The sequence below is a fragment of the Merops nubicus genome, unplaced genomic scaffold, assembly GCF_000691845.1.
Source record: "Merops nubicus isolate BGI_N331 unplaced genomic scaffold, ASM69184v1 scaffold21285, whole genome shotgun sequence".
Lineage (NCBI taxonomy): Eukaryota > Metazoa > Chordata > Aves > Coraciiformes > Meropidae > Merops > Merops nubicus.
Window position 1 is genome coordinate 25,022 of NW_008609219.1, and position 11,966 is coordinate 36,987.

Sequence of the window (11,966 nt, forward strand, 5' to 3'; positions counted from 1 at the left end):
ATCATAAACAGTGAATTGAGCAACTGACTAAATAAGGGTAGGTCTGGAGAAACAAAGTATAATCAACAATTTTCTTTTAAAGTGTACATGACCATATACTATGAATTAGGTATATTTTGAAGCATTCATGATTTGAGACAGGCTTGTCACTAACCAATTGGAAATACAGTGTTTTTCTCTTCATTTATCTTCATGCTTTAGTCAATACATTAATTAAAACAAATGTTAGTATATAACCTGAGTAATGCAGCAGTATTCCCCAGTATGATGCTTGCTACCAGCTTAGATGTGGTGATTGTGTAAATAGCACAGATTGTACCTAGTCACGTTGCAGTGGTGCAAAGTCTTTGATCAAGTTAAATAAAACATTCAGATGAAAACTACTGTCCTGTCAAGTGTTAAATATTCTTGTTCCTGATGAAGTTAGTTAGAAGTAAAAACTCCTTGTAACTCAAACTGAAAAAAAAAAAGCCCAAACCCTCAAGTTACAGCTTCGAGTTTTATGGGCTCCAAGAGGCTTCTTTGAAGTATGAAGAAATTTCATCATAGTGCTTCTTATCAGTAGGTAACATTACAGATAGCAAAGGAGCCTGTTGGAAAACTGATGTTTCTGACTATTCACACTTTGGTGATGAGAGCACTAGTGTGCCTTTTGGTCATGGTAGTTAATCTCCCAGGTCAGGGACCTATTAGAGCATTCTGCAGCTCCTGGTCAGTCTACATTCCTAGTCTGTTATTTTGTTATTGTTTCTGTAGAACCAAGAGCACAGGATTTCTTCCTGCAGGAACCAGTTTTCACCTGCATGATGAGCTAAGTGACAGACAGGTTTCTCATGCAGATATGGAAACATCGATGTGCTCTTGGGTCTAATATTGCATAACTGTTTGAATCTCCCTTATTAACTGTTACCACCATAAAACATTACCTCTACGCTAAAAAACTTGCTATAGAAAGAGAGCAGTGACACCAAGCAGGGAGTAAGGAAGCACAACCTCTATCCAGTCTCTCCTCTCCCCATTGCTGTAGCAGAAAGGACATGTAAGTAGCAAAGTTACAGTTCTGGGTCAAAAAGCATTGCAATACAATATGTCCAGGTGCCACATTTTTGACACGATGCCACAGTGTCTCTGTTCAGTGTTGACACTTAATGTAAAAATATTTGACACTATAGTATTTAGAATTGCAGCACCACCTTGGGTTTCATTGTTAGCATACAGTAAGTCTTAACTTGATTTTCCTGATAGATCTTGCCTCAATGCCTTGATCTCATCATGCCTATTTCCAAATAATCATCTTTGTGTCTTTTTTTTTTGTCTGCTTATATTTCCCTAGAACCCCTAATATTGACAGGCTAGCAGAGGAAGGTGTGACACTTACTCAGCATATAGCAGCATCCCCACTTTGTACTCCCAGCAGGGCAGCTTTCCTGACAGGGCGGTATCCTATCAGATCAGGTAAAAAATCCCCTTACTTTATTGAAATACAAATATCATATTTTATTTCAGTAAACTGTGTTGTTTTTTTTTTTTCTCTAGCCTTTGTTGACATCTTTAGCATACTGGGTTAAGTACTCATTTCAGTGACTAACCAAGCTTGGCAGAGCTGGTCTGCATTTGAAATATTCCATATATATGGGAAATTTTCACATTTTAGAAGTGTTAACACAAAAATAAAGCTTTTTATTAAGAAAAATATTTTTTAAATACTGAGGAAAAAAAAAATCTGATTGTGATTATTTAATATAAGGAGCAGACAAATTCCAACAACTTTCTCTGCTGTCCAAATGACCTTGGGCTCTTTGCCTGCCTCTCTGGTACCTGAGTGTTGAAACCACAGACATGCATCTAGGAAGATGCAATGAAAGAATCTGGTGTAATTCCCTCTGCTAAGCCATTTGTTTCTACAAAAACTTTTGTATTAGATAAATTGGGGTTTTTTTGAGGGGAGGGAAAAGGACGGGATGGGAAGGATGGTTCATTAAGGTGTTCCAGCAGTCCATAAAACCGAGAAGAAGAAAGCAAAAAATCTCCCTTCTTTCTAAGTGTTTTTGTTCCGTATCTACCCATACACAGTTTTAACTATCCTATGAATACATGCATTTAGTAACTTCTCTTGCTTTTAAAGTACCTGATCCAAAGCCCATTTAAGTCAGTGGAGATCCAATCTGTTTATTTTACTGTGCTGGGAGTGAGGCCCTCAGTGCTTAGCCATGCAACTTTAACATTCCCTTAACATCATTTTTAGCAAGGATCATTATACATTAATCAGATCACTTGTTCATTAGTGATAAAACATCCTGTCCTTGCTTCTGGGAATGAAAGCAAAGCAAGACTCTGGAGCCTACTTGATATGTTCGTGCTCATTCAAATCAAGTAACAAGCTTCTGCAAAAGTGCCAGCTAATATAACTTGCTAAATTTTCCATTATATTCAGCTGCAAAGGAAAATTTTATATACCTGTTACAGCTATACTGCTATTAATATTTATTGTAGAAAAAGCCACAGGTCACTTTCCATTATGATCCTTGTTCATATTTCTGAAAAATTAGCATTTGAACTGATTTTTTTTTTTTAACTGATCTGGTCTCAGTCATCCCTAGTCATTTCCATGTAGGTGCAAAAATTGAAATTTGTCTTAAATTATGAAACTGCTAAATATGGAGTACTTGCAAACATCACTGAAGAACTAGTAAAGGATTATTATAGAATATAGGAGAATCATGATGCAGAAAAACAATTAGAATTTTAAAACTCCTACTAATAGAGATGAAGAAAAATATTCCAAAATGCAGTATTTGATAAGACACAAACTCTGAGAAAGGTAGCTATCTAAAAATAAAAATAATAAATAATAAATAATAATAAAAAACCCCCACCATGGTTCTATATGTTCATTCTGGTAACGTAAGGGAATTGCACTGATTTCAGTTAAAAGAGACTGAAGTACATAAAGTTAAATGAATATAAATATATAATAAATATAGGTTTGTATAGATGACTAAAACTGCCTAAAATGTTAATCAATAAGGCTAGCTGGGGCGAAAAACTGAAGTTAACATTTGAAGGGTAGATTAAGCTCTCTTTAATAAACCAGTCTAACGAGTCTTTTTTTCACCTAACCACAAGGGACACCTGAGGGAAGATTCTGGTTGTCTACATCAGTCATGTAGCTTTGGCACTGCAATCATCCAGTTGCATAATTCAGATTTCCTGGAGATACATCTGCACAAATTTGCATAGATATTCTGTGTTCTGTCTGTCTGTACTTGGAGCCAGCTCTCATTTGGAATCCTAGTAATCTAATTTTCATGAACCTGAGCTCTCAAGTTCCTCATCCTGGGAGCAGTTTATAAGCTGGAGTCTGTGTTCCTCAGACTTTCAGTATACAGAAATTACTGTGCCTTATTTAGATGTTGTCTCATCATCTGATACCTAATGCTGCTTTAATGTACTCTATGTGCATTGAGTCATGTGTCTTTGTGCCATGGAGCTAGGTCCTCCCCCAGCAAAGCTGAGTGCCCTAGCCACTCTATTTCCAGAATAAGACTCTCTTGCTCTTTTTTACATCTAATGATGTTGACATGGCCAGTTGTAAGACTGCCCTGTTTCTATTGGTTTCTCTCAAATAACTGTAAAGGCTTGTAGAAAACCACATATGAAGAAACTCGAAGTTCTGAGAGTAGAACTTGGGAGTGATCTCATTTAGTCCTGAAGCTCCATTCCTTCCCTGTGTACAAGAAAAATAAAATTATGCAGACTCAACTTCTCTGAGATATGTTATACCTTAGAACATCTACAGAAAGGGCTGAAACTGTATATGTGAATGCTGGCCCCACAGTTATAAGCAGAGAATCTTAATTTCTGGTGTCAATACAGAAAAGACTTTGCTCGCCTAAATGGATGGTTATATCTACCACTTGCAACATTTAGTGTCTAGTGGTAATATGTTATTTAGAAGGTATCACCTAAAGCAAAAAAGTGCATGCAGAAAGAATGAATGAAAATGAAAATATTATCCTAGTTTCATTAATTTTCACTGTATTTAGGAATGGCTGCCTTCTCACGAGTTGGTGTCTTCTTGTTTTCTGCCTCTTCTGGGGGACTTCCTTCTGAAGAAATAACTTTTTCCAAACTCCTGAAGCAGAGAGGTTATGCAACAGCTCTAATAGGTAAAACTGCATACGTATACAGCATTATTTTTCATTCATTTAAATCAAAAGAAAATTAGCTTTCCATGTAGGCTATTAAGGGTCTGCATTAAGCTTTTTTCCCCAACAGCATAACGAATTTATTTTTCTGGCACAGAGCTGAGCATATTCCCATGCATATGTGAAACACTAATCATGTAAGTATGTCTAAGTCACTTGTGTAGTTATAGTCTCATTGTGCAAGGTACTGAAGAAACATGAAGAAAATTAGTCAAACTCTTGAAAAGTTTCCAGTATAGATAGGAGTTTGATTACAACAGAGAGACAATGAGGGATCAACCACAGGGTTCAAGTCATCACAGTGGCAGGATTTGTTTCACCAGTTTTCAAATATCCATGCAGTAGATAATGTAGTGCCTGGACTAGCTGTCTGGATTCTCACCTTTGTCATCAGACAGAAATGGGCATTTCTAGGCAGTTTGTCTCATCCTGTGGTAGATGTTTAATATAAAAATATGTTTCTCTCTCATTTTAAAGATAGTTCAGACAACTAACTGCAGCATATATATCCAGTGATGGGTAAAAGGAATCCCACTAGATGAATATTAAACAGAACTGGAGTGAATATCATAAAAGTATAGCATTTAAGTAATGTCTTTTGGTTTTGTTTCAGTTTGGTTTGGTTTCTTTTCATATCTTGGCCACTTACTTAATCCACAATATTACATTTTACAAGATTATTGTGAAATGAAACTTTTCTTACATAATGTATGTCTGTACTGGAATTGCCAGGAAATGGTTATTTAGAGAACGTCATACCGGAATGTTACTACATTAATTTAGATGATAGAGGCACCCAGTTTGATTTTTCAGTGTAACAAAAGCTTGCAATTTTGCAAATAATTTCTGTTTAAAAAAATCAAGCTGTTGAGCAAGGCTAACAATTCACACCACTGTTCAAAAAATATCAGTATTATGTAGATAACCAATGTCGATGTTCCTAACTAAAAATCCTACTGAACTATATCCAATTCTTAAAAATATAAAATACCTTGGTGTCCTGACAGATTCAAAACAGAAACCCAGAAAATCTTAGCAGAAGGATATTTGGTGCAGGTGTATTTGAACCATGGTGCAAAAAAGCCATTGACAATTTGTCATATTCATCATGGAATTAATTCCTATTGGTCTGTATTCAACTAAAGACTGAAAAAAATAAATTATTTTTTTTCTGTTTGTAACAAGCAATATAACACAAGTAATTTTCTGGGGCTGACCTAGTTAATGTTCTTTTTTTAACTACTTTCACTGCAACATGACAGCTTGCCACTTAGATCTCCAGAAGTTATCTCCATGATGCTTAATGAACAATTCTTCCAAGTGGCCTGAATGATAGCTATGAAACCATAAGATGTAATATTACCATATCCTTAGAGTATAATGAAGGCTTCCAAGAAGTGAATAAATCAAGAAGTGCATTAAAATTAAGGATAAAGCATATGTAAATGACAAAAAGGAAAATTATGCTGATTTGAAGACTAGATAGGCAGACTCTGATTCCCAACCAGCCCATTTTCTGCCTCTGCTGGTATTCTTATTAGATCACATTGGTGTAGGTCAGGGAGTCTTTGCTTGGTTCAATCTAACTCAGCAGTTCCCAAACAATTAATTGTCAAATCCTGCACCGGTGATGGATTGGCATAAGGGTAATTTGAAGCCTTTCAGTTCCACAAGCCTATACTCTCACTTTTTTTTTTTTTTTTTTCTCCAAGTTTCCCTGGCCTTTACTCTCTAAGGGCATTTTTTTTTTTTTTAGTTTCCTAAATGCATTTTCCTTTCTTTTTAACTTTTTTTCCCTCCTCTGAGTATACACTTCTCTTGCTTGATACATCCCTAAATAGACTTTAGCTATAAATCTACTTTCTATATACACATTTTTTACCTCATTGCTTTTCCCCTGTGACATAAAGAAGGTGACATCCAATAGATCTGACAGGAAGAGACACACTCAGAGGATCTGCAACAAAACCAAGTTTTATCAAAAAAGGCAGATGCATTAAATATGTAATATTTTACCGGTTAAAGATCCCAGAGAGTAGCAAGAAGTGTTGATGTCTTGTAGGAAACAGCTATTCATAATGCAAAAATTCCACTGAAACTAGATAGGTATTATTTTAACTACTGCTACACTCAATTACAGTTGAGTAAGCGTCATTTTTTCTTCAATAATGTTATTTAATGTATTGTTAAGCATCCAGAGAAGTTTAAAATCCACCTGTGTAGCTTATATCCAAAGTTTAAAATACTGCTGGATAAACTGGTATTTGCATCTTTCCTCCAGGATGAGGTGTTGTAGTATTTAGACAGATCACAGTAGTGATGTTTCTAATACAAGACTGACTGAGTTTTTGGGGTAGGATTAACAGAACAGTTATAATGGAACAGCTTAAAATCTGACTATATTAATAATACATGTATATATAATTTATATTACTGTTGCTGCGTACTTCATATAAATGTTTTTATTGAGCGCGTAAGATATTTCTGTTTGCATCTTGCATATTACCATTTATCTGAAGAGCACAAAATAATACCAAAAGAAATATATCATTATATAAAACTCGGTCTTCAGATTCCTCCCTTTTCAACTGTCTGAGGGAAAAGTAGAGGGAAAACATGGATTTTTGTAGCCTTTCCAGCATTCTGGGTTCTGAAAAACTGAGTTTCAAATGCATTTTATTGGCTGGATATGAATTACCTCTCATTTCCACTTGCCTTTGATTGCATTGCTTTTACTCTGCATAAATCTTAATTGAGGCTGAAGGGGAGGAAAGAAAAAGCCTAGGTCTCAAACTATGGAGGCACCTACAATCTGCAATTAATAGCATAAATTTCATTCAAAAGCTTGGAAGACTCTGCTGAAGTGCTTATGATACTTGTGTGAAGTGTCCATACTATGAAGCTTCACTTGGCAGAGAAGTGAGAACATTTTGCACTGCTCTCAGATTCAGAAGAGCCCCAGAGTGTACAATAATCTGTTGATACACTAGCTCAAGGCAGGGGTTACTGTCACAAGGAATTAAAACATGTGTTGTAGACCCACTCATCACTTGCTTTTTCAGAGTAGCACAGGATCTATGTAAAAACTGTACCTTGTCAGCCATTTGAGAATGGCAATTGTCTCTTTCCTTCACACCTACCAATACAATTTGAATCCGTGCTTCTGTTGCTTTTCCCAGCCAGCCTGCTGCCTTCTTTGTGTGGCTTAAGTTGCTTCTGAACAAATTTTTTTTTTGAGGCCCAAGTTCATCTTGACATTGAACAATTTGTTGTGCTTGCTAAAACCCTTCGGATAAAAATAGGCCCTATATTTTCCCTGTCCTAATTTCTTTTTGCAGCATTCTTCTCTCCAGCCTTGCAATGTCTAGTTTTCTTGAGATCCAGTTGAAACACACTTCTTTATATCATAATAAATGACCTTGAAAATATATGTCATTTATTTGGGTTTCTTTTTGATATTTATTACTGAACTACAGGTGCTTTGAGATAGACAAAAGAAAAAAAGAAAATTAAAGCTTTAAGATAATTATGTTCATGACTATAAGACTCTACCTTTATTTCAGTTGTCTAACTTGATGAGAGTTGTTTCATGCTCACCTTGCTACACATCTGGCTCTACCATTATTCCATGAAAGCAGTCATGTAAACATTGAAGCATAATACTCCAAAGTCACTGTCTTTGGTTGCTAGGAATGAAATTCAGAGTTGCAGTCTTAGGTAGCTGTTTATGGCACCATTATAACATCTAAAAGCTAACTGCAGTGGCCTGCATTGTTGTTTTTCTAATTAGCCATAATACCATTCATAATAATAATAATAATAATAATTTGAGTGGTCACACTCAAAGAGTTGTGGTCAACAATGTCCAAGTGGAGACCAGTGATGAGTGGCGTTCCTGAGTGGCTGGTGTTGTTTAGCATCAGTGCTGGTGACCAGGACAGTGTGATTGAGCACACCCTCAGCAAGTTCCCCAGTGACACCAAGCTGTGGAGTGCGGTCAACACGTTGGAGGGAAGAGATGCCATTGAGAGGGACCCTGACAAGCTGAAGAGGTGGGCAAACCTCATGAAGTTCAACAAGGCCAAGTGCAAGGTCCTTGCAACTGTGTGAGGGCAATCCCAAGCACAGATACGGTCTGGGTGGAGGATGGTTTGACAGCAGCACTGAAGAAGAGGACTTGGGAATGTTGGTGGATGAAAAAAATAATATGAGCCAGCAGTATGCACTCTCTGCCTTTAAAGCCAATCACATCTTGGGCTGGGTCAAGAGAAGCGTGGCCAGCAGATCAAGGGAGGTGATTGTGCCCCTCTACTCCCATGTGACCACATCTGGAGTACTGCGTTCAGCTCTGGCCCCCATCATAAGAAAGACACAGACTTGCTCAAATGGGTCCAGAGGAGGGCAACAAAAGTGATCAGAGGGCTTTGAACACCTCCCCTATCAGGGCAGCCTGAGACATCTGGAGTCATTCAGCTGGGAGAAGAGAACACTCCAGGGAGACCTTATTGTGACCTTTCAGTACTCAAAGGAAGCCTACAGGAAAGGTGGGAAGGGACTCTTTTATCAGGGAATATGATGATAGGACAAGAGCGAATGGTTTCAAACTGAAAGAGGGTAGATTTAGATTAGATATTAGGAAGAAATTCTTCACTGTTAGGGTGGTGAGACACTGGACCAGGTAGTCTAGAGAACCTGTGGATGTCCCCTCCCTGGAAGTGTTCAAGGCCACATTGGATGGGGCTTTGAACAATCTGATCTAGAGGAAGGTGTCCCGGCCTATGGCAGGGGGATTGGAAGAAGATGGTCTTTAAGGTCCCTTCCAACCCAAAGCATTTTATGATTCTATGATTTTTCTGACAGAAAGCAGAATACCACCTCAGATGAGGGGCCATCTGACAGTAAGTGGGAAAGGTAGGGTGAGAAGGCTCTAGAAGCCTCCATTTCACTGGTGCATAGGCAGACCTGGAAATGTTTTTATACACGCTTCTATGATATACAAAAGGTATTTCTAGCCTAAGGCCATCAAGAGATGTTTGAAGAGAACTGGGCTCAACTAAGCATTGTTAGGCTCAAACTTTCTGTGGTATTTTTCTCTTCCTCTTGCTGACAGGTGAACTTAGGCACATAACATTCCCATCCCATGCTGTAGTTCTGTCATCTGTCAAAGAGAAATAATGACATTGAGCCCATTTGCTAGATTCTATTTAAAAAAAATCACCCTCTTTGGTACTGCAATACCCTAATTTCTCATTGCCAAAGGCAGAAGTGTAGGATGAGCATGCTGATCTCTAGACCCAGGAGATGTTCAGGACTGCTGGCATCATGATTCTTTCTTACAGACGTGTAAAAGCTGGGATGGTTTGGGAAAGGAAAAAGTTCTATATATGCTCTTTTCATCTCATGTCCTTGCTACCATGTGTGTCCTGAAGTTTGTAGAACGAACTATTCCAAATTTCTTTGAGCTAGGTTATGGGATTGAGGATTTACTGTGTTTGTGCTGTTTTTTTTTTTGTTGTTGTTGTTGTTTATTTCTTTTAATGTCACATCCCCAGAATCATGATGGTCATGCTTAAGTATTTCATTCAGAAAAAATGAATAAGATTTGGCCCAGCAATATATATTGCCATCTGTTTTGTCAAAGGTGACACATTTTGTCAAATATTCAACGTATATCCTTGCAAAGACCAAGGAGAATAGTTCTAGCCATAATTTCTGTCAATAGGCTTAACTGAATTTGAATTTTTTTCAATTATGCATTTAAATTTAAATAACCGCTACCAAACAGTTAGGTCTGTTGCACTAAATGATGCATAAGCATATGGTAAGGGGTAGTACCTGAGTCATAGAATGAATTATCTACATACTTACTGTAATCAGCATGAACACAGATTATGCTACTATAATGCAAATGAGACTCACTGTTTTCATGTGTCAGTCAGTGTCCAATATTATTGCAGAATTAGAGTGATTTCCTAGTGAGACAAAATGGTGTGATAAATCGTATCTGGTGGTAATTGACTCTTTACTTTGTATAAAATGTATAGAAATAAAAATAATGTCCCTCGCTCTCTCTCTCTCTCTCTCTGTATACATATATACACGTAATCTAGCGAGAGAGAGGGAGATTGGCAATTTCAGAGATTTTGCAGTCATTGAAACAATAAATGCCTTGGTAATGTCACTATTCCTGATTTATTTCCTGTTTGACTAGTCAAATATGAACAAAAGATTTTTCATAACTTCATGTTGGCTCTTCCTAAGAAAGCAGTAACTGCTACAAAAGATTATTTTCTTATGCCTTCTTAACTACACACGCACAAAGGCTTCATTTTCAAAGTTAACTACCTGTTAGGGCTCTGTTACTCTTTAGTGACCTGCTAGCCCACTCAGAATTTAATGGTCTCCATCAGGAGCTGTGCCAAAATATTTCTAACTAAAACGAAGTGGCAGACATGAAACAAAGTCTTTGATGAAGGCATAAAGAAAGATTAGATAGAAAGTACAGATCCACACAATAAATGCTGAGCGCAGGGGGCTATCAGTCAGATAGTGACAGTTTCATGTTTGGAAAAGTGCACATTATAAGTTTGATGATTTAACTACAAAAATACTCCCTGTCCTTCTCTCTTTGTAGGAAAGTGGCATCTTGGGATGAACTGTGAAAGTAGTAATGACTTCTGTCACCACCCCCTCAGTCATGGATTTGATTACTTTTATGGGCTTACCGTGACGAATTTTAGAGACTGCAAACCCGGCGAAGGCAGCGTGTTTTTAAAAGGGGTTCAGAAATCCCTTGTTATCCCAATCCAGATTGCTGGAATTGCCCTGATGTCTTTGGCAATAATGCAGTACATTGGCCACCTCAAAGTACCTTTCCAAGCACTGGTGTGCTGCTTGTTAATAACTGTTATTTTACTTGCAATTTTGATTGTATTCTTTTATAATTTTCGACACTTGAACTGCTTTTTAATGAGAGACCATCAGATTATCCAGCAACCACTATCCTATGAGAACCTTACTCAGAGGCTGACAAAGGAAGCTGTGCAGTTTATAGGAAGGTAGGTTTCTGATTGTCTAACAACTTAATGCTGGCATTTCACAATGACAATGCTTCTAAGCAGAAGCAGAAGAAATAGAAAAAAACATGTGAACTGATGGGCACGAGGAATATATCATTATATATCATGATCACTGTTTTCCTTTAAAAAATTACTTTCACTTTTTAGTGAAAATGTTTTTTTTTCTGTCAGGTATGTAATTATTTTCTCTATAAAAATTAAAAACTATTTATGTTTACATGCTTCAGAAAAAAAATTCAAAAAACATCTAGTTTTCATTCTTGAGAATTTCATGTAACTTGAAGTACTAAAAATCTTCTGTCGTGTAACTTAATTATGTGAAAACACAATGCAGAGTCTTAATCCATGACTTTTCTGGAATGGGAAATTATTCTTTGTTATTGATTTGATACATTCTTTAAGTAACATTCGTAAGGCAAATTTTTTAAGATATTGTCATTTTAGATGCCTAAACTTTTATGCTAGACTCATTTTGAAAAGATTTTATTTACACAAGTTAGGAATTTTATTTTTTTTTTTTTAAATGCTGTTTTAATAGCCATCACATTGGGTGACCTTAACATTGGACATATAAAATCATCCTGAGCCATTCTTCATTTCTGCAAAGTTAGCTACTTTAGCATAATTGCTACCACAAGGCTTTTAATGGGATGAAATCATAAAAATATACATTTATATA

At 36.8% G+C, this 11,966-nt stretch overlaps 1 protein-coding gene across 1 annotated transcript in view; it reads left to right on the top strand.

The window, feature by feature from the left end:
• The window catches only part of LOC103773180 (steryl-sulfatase-like), a gene marked incomplete at its 3' end in the record, with an annotated part of 11,635 nt that extends 369 nt beyond the window's left edge, over positions 1–11,266 (top strand). Inside the window, exons 2-4 of the mRNA XM_008940538.1 lie at positions 1,334–1,455; positions 4,047–4,169; positions 10,843–11,266. Of these exons, the coding sequence (XP_008938786.1) occupies positions 1,334–1,455; positions 4,047–4,169; positions 10,843–11,266 (669 nt within the window). The remainder of the gene's footprint in view (positions 1–1,333; positions 1,456–4,046; positions 4,170–10,842) is intronic.
• Positions 11,267–11,966: the final 700 nt, after the last annotated feature.